Source organism: Muscardinus avellanarius, assembly GCF_963383645.1.
Source record: "Muscardinus avellanarius genome assembly, chromosome: 7".
In the NCBI taxonomy this organism is placed as follows: Eukaryota; Metazoa; Chordata; class Mammalia; order Rodentia; family Gliridae; genus Muscardinus; species Muscardinus avellanarius.
Genome location: NC_137793.1, coordinates 79,323,046 through 79,349,464, shown reverse-complemented (window position 1 = coordinate 79,349,464; position 26,419 = coordinate 79,323,046). Strand labels below are relative to the sequence as shown.

The 26,419-nt window shown below is 39.4% G+C and overlaps 1 protein-coding gene across 2 annotated transcripts in view; it reads right to left on the bottom strand.

Moving 5' to 3' along the window:
* KCNH1 (potassium voltage-gated channel subfamily H member 1) overlaps positions 1–26,419 on the bottom strand; it is a gene marked incomplete at both ends in the record, with an annotated part of 376,618 nt that overhangs the window by 329,341 nt on the left and 20,858 nt on the right. For both annotated transcript variants that reach the window (XM_080698436.1, XM_080698437.1), the window contains 3 exons: positions 4,150–4,278; positions 17,341–17,447; positions 21,288–21,411. In XM_080698436.1, coding sequence (XP_080554562.1) covers positions 4,150–4,278; positions 17,341–17,447; positions 21,288–21,411 — 360 coding nt within the window. The remainder of the gene's footprint in view (positions 1–4,149; positions 4,279–17,340; positions 17,448–21,287; positions 21,412–26,419) is intronic.

The window sequence follows — 26,419 nt, the reverse complement described above, 5'->3', positions numbered from 1 at the left end:
GTCTGAGCTCAACACACGCTGCAGGGATTCAGAGTGGAAATCAAAACCAAGAAAAAAAAAAAAACGCCAGCCCAACAGCCGAGGGCGTAGCAGCGGCGCCATATTGCCACCGGCGGCAGCAGCACCGAATTCACTACAGCTACATCTGCGTACTCAAGAACAGTGAGTCAAATTGCGGGCCACAGAGGAGAAATCCCAGTACTGTACTCACTGGGACTTGACCCAGTGGGAGAGGGGCGGTGGCAGTGATATCACACCATAGGAGAACGTGCAAACTGGCACCCCCCATAGTTTAAAGCAGCCTCTATCAACTCTCTGGGTCGGAGACTCTGTGATACAACCCAGTAAAGGAGCAGTGGGGTCTGAGATACTACTGACTCGAGATCCAGAGCACCTTAAGTGAAGTCATAGTGACCCAAGGGAAGAACCCAGAGAAGGCACAAACTTCCAAAATCATGGGAAAGAGGAATAATACTGGAGCAATTAATGCCCACAACCCCACAACATCAGAACCCGATAAAACAGAAAATCAGAGATTTCTAGAAGATCAAATCAGGAAAATAACTGTAGAAATAATAGAGGTGCTTCGAAAAGAACTCAGAGAGAGCCAAAAAGAGATAAAGGATGCAATTAATGAAGTAAAGGCCTCAATTCAAAGCACAAACAACCGATTAGACCACATGGAGAACAGAATCTCGCTCTTAGAAGATGATCATTCCGAAAATGAATGCATAGTTTCTAATCTAAGAAAAAATATCCGACAGCAGGAATCTGATATTGAAGAAATATGGGCCCATTTTAAGAGAGCTAACCTAAGAATAATTGGAATAGAGGAGGGAAAAGAAAGTGAAACTAAAGGGATCAACAATCTTTTCAAGGAAGTAATAGCAGAAAATTTTCCAGACATAGAGCAAGAGGTCGATACGCAGGTCCAGGAAACTTATAGAACTCCCTTTAGACAGGATCGGAGAAGAGGATCCCCACGCCACATAATTGTCAAAATGACCAATGTGGAAGCCAAGCAGAGAATCTTAAAGGCAACAAAAGTAAAGGGCCAAGTGACATTCAGAGGCAAACCAATTAGAATCACTCCAGACTTCCCAAACCAAGTTATGAGAGCCAGAAGGGCTTGGAGTAACATATTCCCAATTTTGAAAGAAAACAACTTCCAGCCAAAAATTTCCTACCCAGCAAAACTTTCTATCAAATTAGATGGAGAAATAAGAAGCTTCCATGACAAACAGAAACTGAAGGAATTTATGTCTTCAAAACCAGCACTAGAGAAAATACTCAAAGAGATTAAATACAAAGAAGAAATAGGTAACACACATCAGAACTAGAGAAACAAGATTTTCCATCCAACAGACAACTAAGATTGGTTATCTGTGGAGATTCATTATTTATGTTAGTCTGTTACCTATCTCTAAAGGGTATTGTTTGCCTTTATTGTTGTTAATTTTTAGGATTTCTAGTTGGAATATTAATATGCCTTCAGATATAGCATTTGGAAATATTTTATCCCATTCTATTAGTAACTGTTAACTCTGTTTACATTGTCTTTGGATATACAATATGTTTTTTATTTTTTAGGGAGTTTGTATACTCTTCTGTTGCCTGTGCCATTGAAATCATAACCAAGAAATCACTGCCAAGTTCAATGTTGTGAGGTTTTATGACCCAGATTTTCTCCTAAAAGTTTATAGTCTTAAGATTTATATTTAGGTCTTTTATCTATTTTGAGTTAATATTTGTATATGGGATTAGGTAAGGGTCCAATTTTATTCTTTTCCATGTAATTATTATGTTTCAACAATATTTAGTTAAAAGATTATTATTTCTACCACCAAATGTTCGTGGAAACCTTGTCAAAAATAACGACAATATAGGGAAGAATTTAGGTCTAGGCTTTTATTTTACTCCAATGGTTTATATATCTGCCTTTAGAATAGTACTACACTGTTTCAATTATTGTAGCTTTATATGGTTTGAAATCAGAAAATATATATCTTCTAGCTTTGTTCTTTTTCAAGATCGATGTGGGTACCTAGAGTCCATATTCCATATTAGGATAGATTTTTTTTCTGAAAAATAAATATATAAATATATGATAGTTTCACCTAAAAAATAGAAAAAAATAGATTCTCTGGTAAGAAAGAAAGCAAAAAGAAATATTGAAATGTTATCTTTAAGTCATCAAAAGCTTGGTATCAGACAAATGAAACTGTTATGTGAGATTATCATTTTTAATTTTGGATAAATTGTTATAATACTAGATGTCAACTACTAAGCCAGGCATGGGAGGGAGGGATGGGAAAAGAATGGGGTGGGGGCTGACTGGGCGATGTGTGCATGTATGTCTACAAAAGTTTGTATCCCACTATGATGTATGAATACAGTGCACCAATTAAAAATAAATATGAAAAAAAAAGATAAAAAATAGGGCAGGGGGTATAGCTCGGAGGTTGAATGCCCCTGGGTTCCATCCTCAGACCCATAAATAAATAAATAAATAAATAAATAAATAAATAAATAAATAAATAAATAAAAACTTAGGGCGAGGGGTTTAGTTTCGAGGTAGAATGCTCCTGAGTTCAATCCCCAGTATTAGGGGGGGGGGGGAAACATTTTTGCCTTGGCCAAATTATATATTTTAAATTTTGATGAGAAAACTTTGCAAAAATAAGATTCAACATATTAGATTGCCTTTAAATATACTTATGAGCTTATGGAGTTAAGAAAAAAATAAACAGCCTTTATATATGGTGGCATGATAGCAATTTGTGAGTCTATCACCACGTACTACCTCTTGCACTAGGGAGTCTTCACATCAGAAACTAGAAATGAGGCAATCACAAAAATCTACAGGAAAAGGGAACCTGGGATCCTTACTGAAAGACTGCTATCGCCTTCAAGCCAAAGGCAGGCTGAAAGTGATGCACTGAGCTACCCAACAGTTCAAAAATATAGGACGCACCAGCATCCACAGCACTGTGCTCTGACCTCCATAACTGTGTGTGTCTAAATGTGCCAGGATTTAAAACACCCTCAGGGGACACAGGCCCTGAGAGAGCACCTACAAAGTGATTTCTTTTTCCTCCTGTAATCCCACTTAACAAGCAAAGCCCCGTGGCATCCAGAACAATATGCCCCAGGTAGACTCCCTGGACTGCACTCTCATCTCTCTGCTGCATCTCAGAAAACCACAAGCACAGAGTTCTGGGGTGGAGCTAGAAAAATCAGTCACAGAGCCAGGTGGCCCTGTTACATGAAAAAGTTCTCCATCTCTTGGTCAAGTGGGAGAAGGACATGAGGGAGGAGCTAAGATGCTACCTGATCCCAAACCTTTGGGGATGGCCATCTTTTGCATCCCCTAATGAGCTCCACCTCTTCAGGGTACAACTGTTCCAAAAATCCCAACGTCTCCTTTTCTAGGTCTCTGATGTTATTCAAACAATTATACTTATGATGTGACTAAAATCTGTGGTCACAAACTTAATTAAATGACCCTTATAGAAATGTCACTTAAGACCCTGGCTTCACTAGTGACATATTCCCAAATGAATTACCTGCCCATAGACTTATTTCTATCAACCACAGAGGTAGAAATGCACTTAACATCAGCCGTAACTATATTACTTTTTTGTATACATTTATTGGTGCAATGTAATTACACATCATAGTGAGATTAAAAGTAATACACACATATGTGCACATGTCACTTGGTGCATTTTGTAACAATCCTGAAGTGCTAGAATCAGTGGACTCTAAGGAATTTTGCATATAAATTAGAAGAACATGGGACTGCCTGGGACTGCCCCATTTAGGTGACTGACATTTATTTGTTCTGTGAACCTGAAAAAAAATATTCTGATGACAGCAGATTTGCCTAACTGCTTTCTTCTGTCTAACTGTAATTGGAAATGTTTAGTTCTAAAAGATATGAAATCAATTAAATGCTTTACATAGTGATTTCTTTCTCTCCCCTGCCCCCAGTATGCTACAGAATGACAGTGTTTTACCCAGCACAAAGTTTAAATCTTGATCCTTGTGCAGAGATTGCCTTGGCAACCTCAAATTCTTTGTGGCAAAAGCTGCACTCAAGGCAAAAAGAAAGGTATAAAAATATTTGTACAAATCAGAATTACAAACCTTTACATGAATCATCCTCGATTGGCTGTTTGAAAGCGGTAATGTCACTGAACGTGCAAAGAAATAAAACCACCTTATCCTGTTCGTTTCGAATTGGAGCGATTTTCACAAAGAACCACACAGGTGTCCCTGAAAGGAATATTGAAAGGTTGGTCAGTAATTGCATTCTCATTTGAGGGGCATTGGAAGCAAAGACTTGGAATGAATAGGTACAAACATTAATTCATTTTTTAAATGGTCTCATTCCTTCAGGTGCTGGTGTGTTACACCATTAATTTCTTTTCTTGTTGGAATAAAAACTTTCACAGTGACTACTCAGTGGGGATTTTCTTTTATTCAAATAATTGTGCAGTACAGATCTCTTAACCCTTGTAAAAACAGAAAACAGATTGAAAACTGCACCTGATTATATGGAAGAAACTTAGCTATGGAAACCTGAAGACTTATATTTGATCACAGAGTGGACAATAAAGATGCAGGCCGAGATGTGTGCTGCCGGCGATGGCCAGCAGGCCATGCAAACTCAGGTTTTAAACTTTGTTCATGCCAAAGGGTCCCAGTGTCAAAGTTCAGTTTGCAAATCCATCAGCTTTGCTCATGTGCTCAATCAAACATGGGTCAGAAACTATATTTCTAAGTCCTTCTTCCTGAAATAAAAACCCAAAAGTTCCACTACCGTTACAGATAGGAAGACATCGAAGGAGGAAAGGAAGGCCACAATGATTCCTCGGGCAAAATCTCCCAGAAAAAAGAAGAGTCCAAGTTGGAGTGTGATCACCCTACAGCCTTAGGAAGCTCAATGTATGTTTCAACTTTGGTCCTTGCTCCTGAGCTAAAGTGGGATAAACAAGCTCGTCATCACTGCCCTTAGCTTCAGGAGGAGGTGGGCAGGACTCAGCTCACTGACTTCTTAGAGAAGGCACCCACTCACGTAGCTAAGGCCAAATATATGCACACTGTTGTTCTGGATTCCATAAAAGATACCTAGGGAAAACAAGTAAACATCTTTTTTTTAGGGGAGAGTGGTACTGGGGTTCCTGGAAGCCCTTCTACTTCCGGGCTACACTCCCAGACCTATTTTTTTTTTTTTTTTATTTAGAAACCGGGTCTCTTAAGCCAGCGCGGCTGGCTTCGAACCAGCGCGATCCTCCTGTCTCTGCCTCCCAAGCACGGGGATTACAAGCGTGCGCCACCACGCCCGGCTAACATCTTCTTTTTCTCTACTTTTATTGGTGCATTGCAATTATGCAACATGACAGAGGAAGTGATGGGCATACATATACACACAGTACTTGGGGTGTTTCCCTCCAGGTCTCACTCCATCCCCCCCATACATGTTGAGATTGATATTGCTAATATTACATATATATGTATACACAGAATTATTTAAACCACTATCTAACATTTTCTGTCCATAGAAGACATCCCAACAAGGAGCACCAATCTATTCTGTGAAGCAAAATTAAATGAGACGCCAAGCTCTGTTATGTTCTTCCCTACTTAGCTCCTGCATCCCAGTTCCTAAACTAGCCTCTGGCATATACGATGAACTTAATAACTACTTGTTGAATTTTGCACATTAGGGATAATACCTTACATACTCTTTTATAACCATCTTCAAACTATAAGACAGTCACTATTTCCCCGGGTTGTTAATTATTACAGAGTTTTCTATGTTCCAGGCACTGTGTTCATCATTTCACAGAGGTTTTTTTTTTTTTATGTTTTGAGATAGAGAGCAGACAACTCACTGAATCTTAGAGATGAAAATAGAGTCCCCAAAGATCCCCTGGATCTTTCTCCGCCAGTAATCACATCAAACTCTGCTCCACAACTTGGAATGAAAGGCTCACTGAATAAACATTAAAATTAGCCAATTTATCTTGGCCGTAACTAGCTTACACATTTATATGTACCTCTTATCCATAGGTAAGTATGAATAACCCTAAAATGTGCAAACCAGCAGCAAATACATCAAATGGAAATATATCCTCCTTAAATCTTAATTGTCTACATATTTACCCACAGCTCATTTTAATCTTCCTTCCATTCCCCTTTGAGTAATATTTAGCTGCCAATTTCTAGGTGCCCTGAGAAAACAATGTCACCCTAAGAAAAAAATTGTTTTGAAAGAAAAAAAAATCTACCATACAAAAAAATCACACAAATCAAGAAAATTATGACCTTTGAATTATCCGCTGTTTTTGCAAGGTCCTTTTTATTATTCCTCCTAGTCCTCTCCTCAGAATATGTGGGATTTTAAACCATTTTCAATTAAGCAACAAGAAAACTCAAAAGAAAGCATCAGGGTAATTAAGCCCACTCCCTCCCAGCTTCTAGTTGTACCCTAGCTGGGAAGATAAAAAGGAAACAAGTCATAAAAAAATCTTTAAGCATTCTTTTTCAGATAGATAGAAATCAGAAAACAGTCCAAATGTATTAAACCAGTAATAAATAAGAGCCTTATTTTTTTTTTTTTTACTAAGGATTGAACCCAGGGGCATTCTACCTCTGAGCTATACCCCTAGCCCTATCGTGTGCGTGTTTGGGGGGGGGGGGGCAACTGGGGATTGAGCCCAGAGGTGTTTAATCCTGAGCTACAATGCCAGCCCTATTTTAAAAAGGGGGGTTCTTATGAAGTTGCCAAGTCTGTCCTATAACCTATGATCCTCCTGTCTCAGCCTCCCAAATACTGAGAATACAGGCATGCACCACGACACCTGACTCTCCAGCCTTATCTTAATTTTTTTTTTAAATTTTGAAACAGGATCTTGCCAAGATGCTGAGACTGGCCTCCAGCCCATGACCCTCCATCTCAGTCTCCCAATTAATGCGATCACAAGACACGAGCCACTGCACCCAGCTGAGGAGCCCTACTCCTGATGTCTGATACCAGGAGCCTCATCTTGCTAGAGTCCTCAGTTCCACCCTTCACAGCTACAGTCAGACAGGCCCTCCTCTGCACTGCACTGCACTGCACTGCACTGCACTGCACCACCTAGGCCTGATGCCTGGGAACTTGTTCAGTTGGGACTGCGCCATCTAATCTTTATATTCCAGCTACTGGAGATGATGATGCTAACTCATGACTCTGAGATCTTGAAAGCCACCATATTGCCATTTTGGAAGGCCTTTCTCATTTTTCTTCAGTTCAAGCTCATCACAAACTCTCCCCATTTCAACAGGTCAAACTGTTTAAACTGTGCACTTCTCCCCTTCAAGGTGTGCCCGTTGCCCTTTCCAGAAATGTTCCCTGATTGAACACATACCACTCTGACTATTCTCTTTTTATATCTAAACATATACCTGGTCCCAAAAATTCACATAGATGGTATGTACTGCTTTAGGGTTCATCTTGAACACGGGCTGGTTGAGGGCGTGAACCTCCTTTTCTCTGATCTGGTGTTCCCCTCTAGAGGGACAACGTTTACAATGTAACACTCAAGAATTTCTCCTTAGACTGAGAAAAACTAGATAGCTCAGGATGGTCTCTGTTCTTGCCTGCTCCTCAACTCGAGAAATGTTAGGAAGAAAACCAAATGGTAGGAGTGATGGCCAGTGGGAAGGGAAGCCTGCGGTTCTGTGCTACTTGTAACGAGTGGGCAGGTCTGATGGCCTGATTCTTATTTTATTTCTAATCATTAGTTCTGAGAGAGAGAGAGAGAGAGAGAGAGAGAGAGAGAGAGAGAGAGAGAGAGAGAGAGAGAGAGAGAATGTATTAGTCCCTCAAACTTTAACAACTGAGAATTATTCCTTTAAATAGAAGGTAATTGTGGGGCATGATGGTGCACACCTGCCATCCCAGTACTTGGGAGGCTGAAATAGAATCACAGCCTCTGCAACTTAGCAAGACCCTCAGCAACTTAAGGAGACCTCATTCAAGAATAAAACAGAAGTAGGGGCATAGCTCAGAGGTAGAATGCCTTGGGCTCAATCCCCAGTACCATAAATAAACATGCATAAATGATAACAATCCAGTCCCAGAGCTGGAGTCCTGATGTAGTCTAGGTGTTAGCACCTTACACCCCATCCCAGTGGCCTCCCAGGTCGTGTCACAGGGTCAATGAGCTCATTGCATTGCTGAGCTCCAGGAAGTGCCATGACGGAGCTATGCAAAAACCTTGGCAGGAAGCTCTAGGATGCTCTTGCTGTGTTTCAAAGACATAATCCCATGTCCATTGTCTTCACAGTAACTCAGTTTTGCCTCCAACACAAATTACAACATTGAAACAATCTAGGAAAGCAAACAGAATGGCTTAAATTTTCATTTCTGGAATTCTTCCAGAAGAGAACACAAGTCCCTCCTAGGTGGCATAGACTAATGATTTCAACCCTTTCCTCTTAAAAGCAAAGTCTTTTACCTAATGAAATATTACTCAAAATCTCAATAGATCAAACAGTTGCTTCAAGTGAACACCAGCCAGCGAGCAGAGGCTGGAGCAGGTGGCCTCCAGGCATCCCACTCAGAGCCCAGATTCTGCAGCAGAATCCATTCCATTAAAATACTAGAAAGGGAAGAAATGCTCATACACACACAGGAAAAAAATCAGGAAGAGGAGATTCAAATTCTACCTCTTCACCAAGTATCTGCTGTGGAAAAACTGAGAAAAGTAAGCATTTTATGTCCTGTTCCTGCAAAAAAGACAAAGGGTCAATGACAAATTCTGTCTTAAAAATCAATGCACACAACCCAGGAATAACACTGCATCTAACAACCCTGCTGATGGTCCAAGCTGCTGGTCCTGGGAGAAACGCTCTTTCCTGGCTGAGGATGCTCAGTGGAAGGGAAGTTCCAGGACAAACACTTATTCCTGGTCACTCTGATTCTCTTCCCCTGCAATTTACTCCCTTAGGACACATATTGGTGAACCTGACAACCTGACCTGGCTTTGGGTTCCTCAACCCTGGCAGACAGATTTAAAAAAAAAAAAAAAAAAAAAAAACAGCAAGGCACAGGTGTATGGGAGAATTTGGGGTTTCTACCCATCCCCTTACCCTGGGCTTCCTCCTGAGTACTCTCCATAACCGGTCTTCTGGGAATCCAGACCATACTTGACTGCAACAAACTTGACCAAACCACCTTGACTGACTTTTGAGAAGTACGGCATGGTGCTGGGCCATTCTGAAAGATCCAGAAACTAGACGTAGAAATGGCAGCCTGCCGCAGGAACCAGACCAACTGGCCTGGCATCGACTTTAATAAGATAAATAACAAATGCAGAGTGGATGAGACAGCACCAGGGAGGAGTAGTGGCCACTGGCAAACAGAACTTCTGATTTGGAGCCCTAAACCTTGGGCCTGAGCCCTGTCCCTTAAGCTACTGTATGGCTTCCCACCTCAATTTAACTTCTCTCAACAGCAGTTTCCTCGTTTGTAAAATAGAAATGGACCTAAGACTGAGTAAAAATGTACATACTTGACAAGAGATGTTTTAAAATAGTACTTTTCTATGTTCTTTCCTTTTTAAATTCCTCATCTATAAGATCAAAAAGCCCAATATCACCTCACAGGGCTGTCTGGAGGACTTAGAGAACATAGATCAGAGGATACATGTCAATGAAACTCTGAAGCCGCCTCTAGTTATTCTGAGAGACAAGGCCCAGTCTCAATCATAACAAAGGCAAAGCTAGAAAAATCAATTCTTGGACCTCAATGTAATTAAAGTGCATAAAACAAAGCCTAACTAAATGGGAAGAGTTACATCGTTCCTTTGTAGATGAAAAGATTCAATTTTCTAAGACGTTGAATCTCCCCATTTAATACACAAATATATTGAAATTTCAATCAGAATCCCTTTTGAGCTTTGGTGTATTTTTCTCAGAGACTGATTACTCGAAATTAAACTCAAATAGAATTAAAGGTATATACACAGCCAAGAAATTTGGGAGTAAATAATGACAGGGACCACCTATTACTGTAGTTAATAATCACTGGTATCCGGACCTGGTGGCACATGCTGGTAATCCCAGTACTTGGAAGGCTGAGATAGGAAGATCACAGGTTCAAAGACAGCCTCGGAAACCTAGAGAGACCATGTTTCAAAACAAAAAAACAGAAAGGACTGGAGGTTTAGCTCAGAGGTTCAATCCCCAGTACAATGCACCAAATTAAGAAAAAGGTATAACAGTTTTTGTTAATGTAGATACAGTTATTAAAGAAAAATCATGCCGGGCGTGGTGGCGCACGCTTGTAATCCCCGCGCCTGGGAGGCGAAGACAGGAGGACCGCGCAGGTTCGAAGCCAGCCGCGCGCGCTGGCTTAAGAGACCCTGTTTCCAAATAAAAAAAGTATAAAAAATAGGTCTGGGAGTGTAGCCCGGAGGTAGAAGGGCTTCCAGGAACCCCAATACCACCAAAAAAAAAAGAAGAAAAAAAAAAGAAAAATCATTCTTTTGGTAAATAGGGCTAGGGATTTAGTTCAGAGGTAGAACACCCCTGGGTTCAATGCACAGAAAAAAAAATCACTGTCACTGTTCCCCAAACAAACAATGAAGACAATGTTTATTAAGGACTTAAATATTGTGGTTTACTTCTCATAATTCTGTAAGTTGAAAGAGACACTACAATGTTATACTCATTGTAAATAGAAGGAACTCAAGTGGGAAGGACTGCTAAGATTCAAATAGTAACAAGCTACATAAGGATTCCTGGACAATGGGAGTACAGAAACAAACCCATGGATGTATTAGAATTTAGCATATAAATGAAAAAGGCACTGGACACGGTAGCACACACTGATAATTCTAGTACTTAGGAGGCTGAGACAAGAGGATGACAGGCTCAAGACCAGCCTCAGCAGCTTAGCCAGACTATCAAAAACCTAGCATGACCCTGTTTCAAAAGCAAAACAAAAAGGAGCCAGGCGTGGTGGCGCACGCTTATAATCCCCGTGCTTGGGAGGCTGAGACAGGAGGATCGCACGGGTTCAAAGCTAGCCTCAGCTACTTAGTGAGGCTCTCAGCAACTTAGTGAGACCCTGTTGCCAAATAAAATATAAAATAGGTCTGGGAGTATAGCCCAGAGGTAGAAAGCTTCTGGGTTCCACCCCCAGTACCACCAAAAAACTAAAAATAAAATAAAAAGGGCTGGGGGTATACCTTAGAGGTAAAATGCCTCTGGGTCCAATCCCCAGAACTAAATAAAAAGGTAGTGTTTTAAATCAGAAAGAAAGGACTGAATAATTAAACTATCAGGACAATAATTAAGCAGTATCAGAAAAATTGAAGTAGCAACATGGAAAATAAGTTAGAATGCGAACTTCACATAATATATAAAAATAAATTCCAAATGGCTTAATGTTCTAATTTTTTTTTTTTTTTTTTGCAGTACTAGGGATGGAGCCCAGGGGCATTCTACCTCCAAGCTACACCTCTGTTCTATTTTCCATTCTTTATGAGATAGGGTGTCAGTGAGTTGCAAAGGGCCTCACTAAGTAGTAACTGAGGCTATCTTTGAACCAATATCCTCCTATCTCAGCCTCCCAAATGCTGGGATTTTAAATATCTTAACATAACTATTAAGATACTAGAAGGAAAAATGGAAGAGTATTTTTTATTATTTAAGTAAAAGAAGAGCTTCCTAAGTATTATATAAAATTCACAACCATAAAGGAAAATGCTGACAAAAAGAAATTTGAATTCTATGTGATTTTAAAAAGGTCCCTAATTTTTAAAGTTAAAATAAAAAAATTAAATAGGGAAATATTTTTCAATATGTGTGTGTAAAATCAATATCCACTATACATAATCAGCTCCTACCAAAGAATAAATAAAGGACAAGCCATTAGGAATAAGCAAATATGATTGCTACACCTATGATATTTGTCTCCATAACTAGACTGTAATCTCAAAGGCAGAGGCAGTCTCTTATGTCTGGATCTCTGAGGACCCTCTGCTGAGCCTACAGTACAGGGTTAATAAGTATAAGCCCAGCAGCTTCTCCACTAAGTACTGGCTCAGCAAAACTGCCATTAGCTGCTTTCCCTGGGCTTCTCTGACTGAAAAGCTGATCCAGGGCTCCCAAAAGCTGGGTACCAGCTACGCTCACAAATCCTGGAGTCACACACTAGGGGATATTGTCCAGAGCCTGTACTGTTTTTACTAGGGGCTGGTACTTCCTGACTTTCTTGCTTGCAAAATGGAAAAACAAATTGATTAGCATAAGAGTGATCACATAAATATTTATTGATTTATGATAACTTATCATCAGTGTAAGCAAATCATAGAGCCTACTAAATTTGAGGTAACATTGCAAAACATATAACACTACAGAAATTCTAGGTTTACAAACTGACTAATAGAATCCTTTCAAATAATCCATCCTTCTTCATTATATAGGATCATATTCCACACACTCCTTCCAAACCATATCCTGAAGCCTTTGGCAAATCTCTCCCAGCTCTCCATGAGGCTGGAAGAACATGGATGCTTATCAATAGAAGATCTTTGCAAATACTAAAGGATGTCCTTGCAAATACTAAGGTTGTCCTTGCAAAGACTAACAAATGAGAACAGGAGGAAAAAAGAGTCTGTTAAGAGTGAAGAAAAACTCACAAGGAAATCACTTGAACTAAATAGAATATACGAACAAAGAATCTTCTGAACAATTAGCATTAAAAAGAGTAATTTTAAATGGGTAGGAAAGAAGAAAAATACTTCAATTTCATTAGCATTTAAAACCTTATTAAACAAAAAATTAATTGTGGAAATTTTATTTTTAAAAATATACTATTCAATGCTGCTGAGGTACAGTGAGTCAGATACATTCTGAATATGAACTTGAAAATGGAAGGTTATTTGGCAAAATATCTCAGGAACCTGTATCTTTGATGCAGCAGTTCTCAGCTTCTCGGAATGATTTCATAATGTCAACAAAACACCTTTGACATTCACTTCAGCTCTGTTTTCAATAAAGAAAACTTAGAACTTCATGACGGTCCAATAATAGAGGAAACATTAGAAAATTTCTTTCTAAATTATATTCATGAAGAATTTAATGATGAGGATATCGTGTAAGAAAACAACAAAAAATGTATGATTTTAAACTGTGTATACATGTCAAAATCTCAGACAAAAACTAACAGGAAGCACAACAAAAAGTTAATAGTATTTCTCTGAGTCTTCTGGGCAATTGTTTTTTTTTCGTATATTTTTGTTTGGGTGTTATCAATGACAAAAATCCATTAATTTAAAGATTAGAGAATAAAAATAAGCATTCTCTTAGAAAATAATATTATACTCTCGAAAATCTCAATAGAGTAGACTTTTCCCTCCTGGGACTAAAGAGCTTTGAAGTGCTAAACGTTTCACTCTGTTGACACTGGAAGTTTCACTACAGAAGCGACTCCTCTCCACCTAGGTGGAGAGACACACAAGGCCCTCCTTCCCCTCCTCTGATCCGTTTCTGTCCACATTCTCGCTGCGGCCTCCTCACACACACCTGCACTCAATGCCTTCACTTTCAATCACGTAGGGTTTTTTGTTGTTTGTTTTTTGTTTTTTGTTTTTTTCCGCTCATCTGTTTTTGGCTATCTCTCGAGTTTCTTTCAAAATCATTCAACAGGAATTCACACATCTACTGTATGTCAGGCTCCAAGCTAGAAATTGTCCTATCTTACCTCAGGCCAGAACATGATTTCCTGACAGGAAGTGCTGGGATCCTACTTCCTGGGCTTTGTCTGGGACTCAGGTAAGTGAGGGGAGGAGCTGGCCACTGGGCACCACCAACAAAGTCCCTACTCCCTACCTCCTCCTATTGTCCTCTTGGACACCTGTCCATTTCAAATGCCCTCCCACTGATCAGGGCCACAGTCAGCTTGTCACCAGAGTGACTCTATCTCCATTCTGGCTAAGCTCCATTCCATGCCCACCCTTTAACTGGATTCATTTTTCTAAAATGAAATCTGATGATATGCTTATACCACTTAAAACCTCTCACTCTTATCCTCTTGCCCACCATGGCTGCTTTTAAGACATATTCTAGATTTATTAACTTGGTCCTTCCTAGCTTCTCCAATCTCAACAGTTACCCCTTAATGTGTGTGTGTGTGTGTGTGTGTGTGTGTGTGTGTGTGTGTGTGTGTGTGTGTTTATACCATGAGTTTTGATGGAGCACTTTCCATGTGTCAGACACTGTTCTGGGTGCAAGAGATACTTTCATGAAAGACACACACACGCTGTAATCATGGAAGTTGGTCTTTGCTAGAGCTGCTTTCTGTCCTGGCTATGTGTGAACTAGCAGCATCAATGTCACCTAAGAACAGAGCCACAGACCCTTCCCCAGACTCACTGCATAGACACGTGTGTTTCTATTCACAAGTGAGTTCCTTTGCACATCCAAGTCTGAGAAGCATTGTTGTGTGTGTCTTCATCCCTGCTGCCCTCTCCACGGGCATGGATTAGCCATGGATGCTCATGTGGGCTCTGTTCTTTGCCTAGCTCTCACCTGTCCTTCAGTTTCTGCATGGATTTCATCTTTAAGGAAGACTTCCCTCCCTGACCTCCTAAGTTATGGTTAAGTGACCCACTTATGTGATGTTACCATCAAAACATTTATGGCTCTGTACCACGCTGTCCCTGCCTCTGCAAATACTGTAAGAACAGATTCTGCATCTATCTGTCTTCTCATACCTGTGTCCCTAGTAGCAATCCCAATGTCTGATGTATCTGGTCAATAAAAAGTTATGGAAAGAATCATAAACTCTAATGCAACTGTATAATTCTCATGCTTAACAAATAACGCAAGGACTCAGCAAGCAAAACACAAGCTGGTTTCCACCTGGCCTCCAAAGGGTTGTAGTCTACACAAGTCTATGTAGTATACACAACTCTCAGCCTTGTACCCACAATTAGTCTGAGAAGAATAGCCAGAAAGTCAATACTGAACACCAGGTCCTGGAGCTACAGGACCTTGAATGAGGAATTTACTTTCAGCCATGCCTACTTCATGGATTAGGAAAATCAACAATTTTAAATTAGAGTCCTTTTTCACATAAAGTTTATTTTTTAAGTTAAAAGATAAAGTAAAAACTAGGTATGACCCCACAATCAGTTTTGAAAAGCCTTAATCTCACCCATAAAGTAGAGCGATGTGTTTCCAGGGCAACAATCCACCTTGGAAACTGTCATTTGTCCCTCAATAACCCACCACAACCTCCAGGGACGAGGGAGATATTGATTTCTTGGTAATCTATCAGTTGAACTCATTGGCTTATATGAAGAGTTCATGTCTCTCCAAGGTACAAAGCTTCCAATAGCAGAATCATTTCAGTGAAGTAAGACACCACACAGGGCCTTCAGCCCCAGGGACAGCTGGGGAATGGCAGATTCCCCTTTCCCTTCTCCTAATCACTCTAGAGAACACACTGAATGGAAAGGCAAATGAAATCACTAACACAATCTAAACTGTGTTTCTCTCTTATGAGCCAAATATGTGTAGTTGAATTTGGACAAGTTAAATATATAGTCTAGTGAACACCGAAAGCTCTGAAGCTAACTATAACTGCTAGATATTCTTTACATGATACACCTACCCAATTAGTGACCTGTACCTTGGGTAAAGCCACACTATTCAGTACATAAAGCTGGGAAACCATTACTTACATCCCATGAGCAGACCACGTCTTCCTCATGAGATGGCCTCTGCTGGTGTGCTCCTGGTAAAAGCTGTTGCTTGGAGTTTTGTTCACCACAGGGGAAGGGCTGAGTGGTGAAGCCCCTTATGGTCTTTCCCCTTACTCCTCTTATAGCTAAGAGTGGGATATGAACAAGACCTATGGGCTGACACTGGAGGAAGGCAGCAACTCTAGCATGGAAGCTAAGAGAACAGCACTCCTGGGCTTGTTAATGGCCCGAGCTCATTTCTCACATTAACGTCTGTGCAGGCGACCAGCAAACAGTCCTTTCACCTTCTCTAACACTCCAGACAGAACAAAAGAGTCCTGGCTACTTCCAAACAAAAGCAACATGTGCTCCTTGTTTTCCACAGCAAAACAGGTCACCCAAACCTGAATGCCACCAAAAAAAACCCTCGTGTACCAGCTGGGCCACTCTGGAAATCTTCTATTGATCAGTAACCTACCAGTCAACTCAGCGTACAAAGAGCAGGGTTCTTTCCAAACAAAATAGTGTTTTTAAAACAAACACAAGCCCTCTTTCACACCTCTGCAGCCTTGCTAGGGCTATGTGCTCCCTCTTCACACATTAATATAGCTAATCTCCATCTGACACAAGAAACCTCCTAAGAGAATAAGGAAGGTTTATAGTTGTGTATGGCTATTGACCTGATATCCTCATTTAACATACTTTGTGGAAGTAATTTTATTTTATTTTTATTTTATTTTTGCAGGTCTGGGGGTGGAACCCAGGGGCATTCTGCCTTCGAGCTACACCCCCCTGCCCTATTTTTTTTTTTTATTCTTTATTTTGAAGCTGGGTCTCACTGAGTTGCAGAGGGCCTAAGTAGCTGAGGCTGTCCGCGAACCGTAATCCTCCAGTCTCAGCCTCCCGAATGCTGGGATTACAAGTGTGCGCCACCACGCCCGGCTTGGAAGTAATTTTAACTAAAACAAAATTAACAATGCATTGTTATTAATACCATCTTCCAGGGTCATTGGAAGAAAAACATTTATTCAAAATCTAATAATTTGGCTGGGCGTGGTGGCGCACGCTTGTAATCCCCGCACTTGGGAGGCAGAGACAGGAGGATTGCGCAGGTTTTGTTTCCAAATAAAAATATAAAATAGGTCTGGGCTAGAGATAGAAGGGTTCCATCCCCAGTACCACCAAAAAAAAATCTCTTAATTTGTGCACCTGCTGGAGTTACTCACGTGGTAGGTGCCGTGGAAGATAGTTACAAAGATAAAATGAAAAGTTTCTGTACTTTCCCTCACACACTTTTAAGAAGCTTAAAGTCTACAAATGCCTTAAGCCAGCATCTCACCGGATGTGAATACTAACTCTTGGCAGCAAAATAAATAAAGAAGTTTTAATTGGTTAATGACAAGAACCTCATCAAATGTTCCTGTGAGGAACAGTGTAATTGATCAATCATATGTTTATCCCAATAGATACCCAATGGTTTTAAGTAACTACAGTTACTTGATGGGAGAAAAACCAGACAGTAACGAAGGTAGGAGATATTTTGCTATTCCAAACACATAAAGGTATGGGTCAGAATGGTCTGAATACTCACTGTTCTTCTTGTACATCAGAATTTCAAAGGAATTCATCTCATAATTCTCAAAGGTTTGTCGTACTTTTTCAATTGTGTCCTTATCAGTTAGCTCCCCATACATAAAACTGCAAAGCAATCAAAGAACTCAAGTCAGCATAGCAACAAGTATTCATTATTCTACAGCACATGTTAAATAGTTAAATAGCTGTTCTCTGCTCAGCACTGCGGAACACATACACACACACACACACACACACACACACACACACACACACACACACACATTTATTGAATCAAAGACTTATTTAACTGTAAAAAAGACTTCCATCATTAACCCCCTCCAACCCAAACTAAGTCTAATGAGAATGTTATGGTCAGATATACACTGTCCCCTGAAGAGCTCAAGGTCGATATAGTTAAGTTGTGAGAGTTATAATCTCATCAGTAGATGAATCCGTTTTAATGGATTTATCTGGGTGGAAACCTCAGCCAGCAGGGTGTGGCTGGAGAAGGTGGGTCCCTGGGGGTGTGGCCTCAGTGATTGTGCTTTTGTGATCCATAGACCCCAGCCTCACATGGACTGAACTGGAGTCTCTAAGAACCTGTGATCAAATAAGTCTTCCTTTAAGGTGTGTGGTATGGTCTTTGGGGTTATAGCAGTGAAAATTGACTGAGACAGAGAGAGATATACTAGAAAACAATAGACAAGAAAACAGTATGATCAGTGCTAGAGTGGACTGTACACAGAGAAGGCATAGACCCCTCTCTGGTTAGTCAGAGAAGGAATCCCATAAGTAAGGATAAATGAAGCCTAGTGGTAGTCAAAAATTAGCTGAGAAAAGAGAATATTTTAAGCAAAAGCTGGCCATGTGCCAAGGCACAGAGGTAAGACTCAGGTTAACTCTAAAACCTGACTGTGACTCAGTTCAAGATGACTTGAATACAGACAAGGAAGGGAAATGTTGCTATAGGTAAAATAGAGAAGTCAGCAGAGACCAGATGATGGTGAGGGCTAAAGCAATGTAAGCCATGTGAGGTAACTTAAACCTTCTTCTAAAAGCGACTGGAAGACATGGGAAGGGTTTAAGCAAAGGAGAAACATAATCAGATTTCATTTCAGAAATACAACTCTGGGAAACTTCCAGTGAAGATGGCTGAGTAAATTTGGAGCATGGATTTTTCCCCCTCCTCTAATTCCTAACAAAATCAACAAAAGAGAGAGACCACAAAAACCCACCAAGCAAACAAGAAAATGGGCACAACATTAAGACATAACAGCTTTGCCCACTGTCTGTATAGCTCTTTTTTCTGTCCTACTTTCCCCAAAAAAGAAAAGAAAAAAAGAGCATTGGGTTAAACAAAATTTGAGAGAGTAAAATTCCACATCTTCTTAAATAATACATCTCCCTGTGATTCAAGTTTAGAGAAAAGTCACCCAAGGAAACAAATAAGCAGCCTGTAAAAGAACTAAAGAAAACCTTCAGGATAGGTAGAGATCTACCTACTAACTCTGCATCATGGCAGAGGCTGGAAAACTGCCAGAACTGCCCAATATCCTGGGCCCCACACCGAATATGGCCTGAGGACCAAGGCTTGTCCCTCTAAGAACAGAACACACCTTTATGTAAGTAGAATGAACCAGGGCACAGGACACTAACAAGATGCAAACAGAGAAAATCCATCTTTCAATGGGGCTGGCAAGTTCCAGTTCTCTGATGAAGGCTGCCCATGCGCCCAGCGAGCATCCCCCTCACCTCCTTCAGCTTTCAGGCAACCAGCAAGGACTTGCTCCTCAAGTCTTAGGTAATACAGAAATGGGGATGAGGTTCCTAAATAGTACACTTCCCAGCTTTTAAAATCGTGCAGACTGAATATAATCTAACTCTTTCTTGATGACTTGAAGCATAGAACCATAGAATTTCAGAGATACAGAAAAGCTGCAGTATCTAGTGCAATTCCTGATCTAAAACTGAGCCACCAAGTTAATCACTATGCTTATCTTGATACTGGAATAATCCTGGGCTTACTACAGGCTTTCAAATTCTGGTGCCCTATAAGAAAAGGACTTAGCTGTTGGTTTTATAAATTCGTTGTCACTTTTGTTGTTTTATCTCCCTCTCGAGCCCACTGAGAGATGTGATGATCTCTGGGTGTCCTTGTATGAACTCATGTATCAGTGGTTTGGGCTTAAACTTATTACCTAGATACCAGGAAAATGGAAAACCGAACTTGTTGAAGTATCTTTAAAAATAATAGATCAAGACTAAATTAGCCCTCCCTGAGAACAAGAGGATTGTGCCTCTTCTTTCTGAGTTAATTTTCTAGATAGTTGACCTCCATTTAAGTGAAGTTGTGGTAGATAGGCTAGCAATTTCCTTCACAAGGAATCCCTGCCAAGCTGTCTCCAAGAAAATGGAGTGCCATAATTTTATCCAATTTTCATTGGTCTTATGCACTTATTCAAGCAGTAGTTTACTAGCAGGTGTAACTGTCCTTTACACCGACATTAAATTGCAAATGTCTACTGTGCCAGAAACAAGAAAAAGAGCCTCCTGAGCTATCAGGAATATAGTTAGCACAAAGGTTTATTTGTTCTTAGAGAAGGGTCACGTTGAAATAATTTATTAGAATTGTGTGTAAAAGAAAAGTTGGCTAAAGTAGCTAGATATTTTATCTGATTTTACAAAAGTATTTATAGCCAATAAGAAGAAAGGTGGGTAAAGAAAAGCTGGTCAAGTCACACTAAAAAGTAAGCTAAGCTTTGTAATTTTTTTTATTCTACATGTGAAATACAAATACAGATGAAGATGCATATCTACAGATACACAGAGGGGAAAGCACACAAATAATCTAAGAGAATTCTACTGCATTGAATCATAGTTTCTAAAGCTTTGATCGGTAGAAGAGAAAATCATAAATTGTTCATTTTTCAGTCTTAACAATATAAACTTTTTAAAAATTACAATATTTTCCAAATATTGAACACTCTTCATCAAACTAGCTATAAGGCTGATTTGTTTTTCCTCTTTTTCTTTATTTAAATATACTTTAATTGGGCCTTGTAATCTCACATCATAATGGAGTTCCTAGTGATATGATCTGATATGTGAAAATGTTACTTCTGAAGACAGAAGAGTAGGCCTGACCCTACACGCTTCTCCAGCCTTCATGAATGAGTCTATTTCTTGATTTGGCAAGTTTACAAAAATGGTTCCACTTTATGCAAATACCACTGATGATAAAAGGAAGAAGTAGAAGGGTAAGAGGAGCCAAAGGCTTTGCTGTGCCAACACCTTGCCGGGACACCACAGAGGAATGTCTGGCAGGATCCAGGTGACATATTTAGCTCAACACCTTAAAGATGCTTTGAGAGAGCTTTCCTAACACCCAGGCCCAAGGGTACTATTTGTTTGGTAACCCTGTCAAATATACACACTGTGCTGTCAGCACAATTTGCTAAGAGATCAGGGAGAGATATATCAGTACAAATTACAAGGCCGGAAAATATTAGTTCTCTTTTTTGGAAATAAAGAATTTTATTTGAGGCAAACTCTATGAAGAAGGTCCTTTCTCCATCAATGTAAATTACTTTTCTCTGAAGTGTTCATCAATTCTCAAAAATTAATCATCTAAAGTTTCATTTTCACTCTATTTTATTTTTAAATTTTTGCAATGAATTCAATCTAAAACTTCATAAGCTTTTTTGAGTTCACACATTAGAGATAATATTGTTTTTCCTGAGCTTTTCTAAGTTTCTCCCATCTTACTGATTGCAAATCTGTCAGTTGCAGGGACGATGTTTTACAGCTTCTTTGATTTTCCCAGAACATGTATGAACTAGAGAATTTGTTGCAGTAACAATTCCCAACAAAAAGTAAAGGTAATTCCCAAAGTGAGTAAGCCATTTTCTTTTTCCAAAAGATATCAGGACAGATTGTTCCCCAAAGCAACCCAAACATAAATACCTGCAGGTACTGCTTTTTTGCATGACTTCTGCCCTGTGATAGCCAGACAGCTTGCAAAATCCGTCATTGCTGTAAACGATAGGCCAGTCCACTATCTGGGCATTCCCCAACACAAAATTAGTATCTGTTAAAAAAGAAAGAAAGAAAGAAAGAAAAGAAAAGGGCACATGAGTTAAGGCATTAGTTGAGATTCAATAAGGACATAACTAATGTTAACCAACCCAGGTTCTGCTTCCCTACATGGTCTCCTGAACAGAAGCGTGGCCGTGTGAGAGAGGCAATAGAGCAGTGCTTTGGAACTGAACGTTTTGAATGTAAATGCTAAGTCAGTGCCAACCAAGAACAAGTTAGTAAAGGCGGCAGGCTTACCCAACCAGCCAACAGCCCCTGCAGAAATCCAGCAGACTCCTAAAATACATATTCAAGTCCTAATTCCTCATCTTAGTGAAGGAGAATAGGAGAAAACCCCAAATCCAGCATGTTAGCCGTGTCAGTGTTTTGAGAAGATACTAATTGGCTTTATGGACTTTCTTAGGGAGGCAGAGGAAGGGCACTGCCCCATGTAACACAGGCAGCCGCCCTCTGTGAGCAAAAGCCACTAGACCCTCCTCGTGCCGCTGCTTTGGGGAGAGCAACCAAGAGGTTCACGCCACAGAACCCTCTCGCTGATTTTGGAATTTTGCAGCCATAGAGCTGTACATGGTGTTCTCTCACAGAGTGTCAGCCTATCGCTCACTTAGGATGCAGGTTTAACCCACTGATCAAGTTTTCAATTCTGTGAACACAATTATTTCAAAGTTGCCATAAGTGGCATATAGGTTGCTCAATTTCCATTTTTAAAGGTGTTCCACATCTGGAACACTGGGATGGTAACGTGGGCTACATACGGTTGAGATAAAAAGTCATCGATACCTTTGGTACTCAGGAAGTCAATTGACTGTCTTTTCAAGGATTTAAATTAAGCAAATAACATCTGAAACCTAATAATGACCATTATTTTAGTTTGGTTTCCTCTTCTCCACAGAGTACCCACTCACTTCTGCCTCTCTCTCTCTCTCTCTCTCTCTCTCTCTATATATATATATATATATATATATATATATATCCTTCTTTGTTATAAATTGATGACTATACTGTGTGTGTGTGTGTGTGTGTGTGTGTGTGTACACTCTCTAGAGTGAATTAATGACCCTTATCTAATGGAAAGGCTAATTTCTTTCTAGGATATTTACCGTTTATTCTCAGTGGGTAACCATCCCCTCCTGTCCCTGTAGGGAGGTGACTCCATATGGGTCAGACAGGTTTCCCCGCCCTTCATAGATGAGTTTATTTTTTATTTGACAGGTATAGAGAAATGATTACCCTTCACACAAATACCACAGAATACGTTTTCACCACTTGCAAAAAAAAGAAAAAAAAAGGCAGGCATAGAAATAGCCAAAGCCTATAGTGAGCCCAAACCTCGAAGAGGAGGAAGAGAAACTAAATACCGGAAGCCTAGTCTTGAATGTTATGATCTATTTAAAAGGAACATAAAATACAACTCAAGAAGTGAATCTGTACACCTATTTTTATTAATATGCTTTAATAAAAACCTACAGCCAGTCCCTCCCTCCATCTGACCATATATAAACAAATATTTCTTTGCTCTTGTGTGTTGTTGTTCTGTTTCGGTGTGTGTGTGTGGTACTGGGGATTGAACCAACAGTCATTTTACTACCGAGCGACACCCCCCCAGACCTATTTCATTTCTTATTCTGAAACAGGCTCTCACCAAGTTGCTGAGAGCCTCACAAGGTTGCTGAGATTGGCCTTGAACCCACGATCCTCTGTCTCAGCCTCTCAAGATTACAGGCATGTGCCACCAGGTTCCGTATTATTTCCTGAGTGCCCACCAGGTACAAAGTACAGTGCAAGACCCAAGGAATATCCAGATTGATAAGGCATGATCCCTACACTTAAAGAATTTATCAGAACAAATAAACGTGTGCACAGTTAACCGAAAAAACAGGTAAGAAAATGATTCACTGAGGGAGGCAAAGGATTGTGTGCAGAGTAACATCTGAAGACTACGAGGATGAAGATTCACTTAACCATCCTGAATGGCACAGATAATACGAAAGCAATAGATGGAGAAATGAAAATATGATCCCTGCCTTTGGTGCACTCGAGACCATACGGGAGGAAGGGCACATTCCAGGAAGGGCACAATCCAGTATGAATGAAGACGGAGCAGCAAGAACATTAGCAGACCGTGTAGACAGCCACAAACGTGGCTGGAGAGAGCCAGAGACCAGGATGGGAAGAGTCTGAAATGTCAGAGAGATTACTCCATCTTAAATGTCAAGGGTTATTCTGGAGGCAAAATAACTAACCCTTCGTGTTGATCTTCTCTCCCTGGTTGACTCACATTTCCTGAAATTAACAACTAAAGTCTTAAAAGAAGTAAGAAGCTCACCAAATTATCCCTGAGTGCAAGTAAAGTCTAGTTAGTTTAGCCATCTCTTTAACTGACTCCTGAAATCATCAGTAAGTTCCCTCAAAACCCTACAATAGGAAGGGGAAACTGAATCAGCTTTTTCATGGCTAATGCAGTATAAGAGGGGGGGGGGCGCGGAGCTAGTTATAGATAACAGTTTGATCACATGTGGGGTTTTTTTCTTTCATACCCTAGATCCTAGTATAATAAAAGTAAATGAACTTAAAAGGTAAAACAAAAAAGAACATAAAATAAGAGTGTGGTAAAATATGAGCCCAAAAAATCAGAAATAACAGAGGGAACAAATGAAGAACATTTTTAAAATTCTTAATTAACATACTAAGAGTTATTCAAGTGGTTTTACATTCGCAAAACAAAAAGGTAATATTTTAAGGGGAAAATAACCATGAAGAACATATGAGCCCTTGTAAATTAAAATACATAGCAATGAAAATTCAACATAAATGTTAAAAGATAGTCTGATAGAAAGTCAAAAAGATAAAGAGATAAGAAATAGAAGAAAAATAAGACAGAGAATCCATTCGAGAAGAGCAACATGTGCTCTAACATGAACAGAAGAAAGAAAAAACATGAAAAAGTTCAGGAGTTATAAATAATAAATTATAAAGCCAAAAATAAATTTAAAGTGTAAACCAAATATAAAAGTAAACATATTTTCAGATATACAAATACTTGGGAAATTAATTTTCCTTGTATTCTTTCTTAGAAAGTTACTTGAAGCTATGTACCAACAAAATGAGAGAGTAAAGCAAGAAAGCAGAAAACATGGGAACTAAGAGGAAAAAAGTGATTCCAAAGGTTGAAAGTCAATAGAAAGTATTCAATGCATATTAGTTCAGAGAACAGATGTTCCAAAAGAGAGATATTAGAGGAAAAGGAGGTCAGTATCTGATGATGTTCTTTATAATTTGAAACAACATAAAAAGTCAATAAAAGGATACATTTGGTTGTACCCAGTACTTGGGAGGCTGAGACAGGAGGAGCACAGGTTCTCCACCAGGCTCAGCTACTTAGTGAGGCCCTCCACAACTCAGTGAGACCCTGTTTCAAAATAAAGAATACAAAATAGGGCTGGGGCTGTACCTCGGAGGTAGAATGCCCCTGTGTTTAGTCCTAAGTAACACACCAAAAAAAAAAAGTATACATTTGGGGGAGGGGAAGAAAAAGAAAGAGAAACATCAAAGAAATCAAAGACCATAAAAGAAAGTAAATCACAGTCACATCATGGTTGAAATAATGTAAATAACTTATTAATTCCCAATGTTTAAAGTCAACACTTAATCAATGCACAGAATATTAAATTATCCCACGTTTATGAATGTAACCCCCTCAACTCTAATACTGTAAAAATACAGAGAGTAAAAGATCAGAAAGAGAAAAGAGAACAATCATGAGATGGTCTCTAAAGCTGACATTACTTTAAAAAGATAAATATTTTACTTTAAGTTGCAAAGAAAAACAATATGTTAACAGGAGTGAGTGGGGAGCAAGATTAAGTGAGCTAAAACCTCAACAAACTAACACAAGGCAACAGATAAGATCCCAAACCGACAAATCTAGAAACACCAGCAATGCACGTTATTTGGAGACATGAAGAAATTACAAGAAGAGCTAACAGTAAAAGACATGGCCTCTGGTCCATAGGATGAGAGAATGGACAAGGACCAGGATAGTTGTTTTTCAATATTAGCTCCTCAGTTTGATTATTTGAGCCATGAACATGTATTATTTCGGTAAAAATAAGCATATACTTAATATTAATTAATTTAATCATAAATTATTTATTTATTAATTAACATTTTAATTTACCAGAAAAATGACAGCAGGATATTTCTTGATATCACTGCAACTTTCCATAAAATATTCTGATCATCTTTTAAAGGTATTTACCATTCCTCAAGCAGTCCTACTGTTCTGAGAGTGCATATTACAGCCCCATCTGGGAAAAATAAAGCCCTCTGGCATCCTCTTTGACTTTAGTAAAGAAGCAGAAAAAGAGAAAGTGAAGTAGGAAAAGAATCACCAGTCTTCTGATCATCCATTCAGAGAATTCCATCATAGATATTAAAATTGCCAGATTCTTCTTACTGCTAACCCAAGCAAGAGAGTAAAGCTCCTAGAAAGCAAGATTTCCTTCCCACTATGTAATAGAAGTTCTATGAATTCCTTCTTTATCCAAGGGCTTAAAAAACCTGGAGGAAAAAATTCTAACTGAGCCACAAAGCTTCCAGCAGTTAAAAAAAAAAAAATCCCTGTTCTCTTCTACTTCTAAGCTATAAATAATTGGCCTACAATTACTTCCTGAACAAAGTCTGTTTGCTACCCATACGAATACCATGGATTCTATATAGGTGATATTTCAGGTATTCATGAGAATGAATATCATGTATTGATATTTCCTCTGTCATAAGTACTGTACTAAGTACCACATAAAATGAGGTAGTTTTCTTTAAACTTTACAACAATCTGTATGAGTTCTAGTACTTTAGTAAACAAAGTGTCAGTAATCTTATCATTTTATCCATGGAGAAACTGAGTCTCTGAGGATGCACAATTATCAGTTATATTGGAATAGAACTGGGATTCGAAGCTGGGTCTACTTAACTCTAAGCTCCATCATTTTAATTATTAT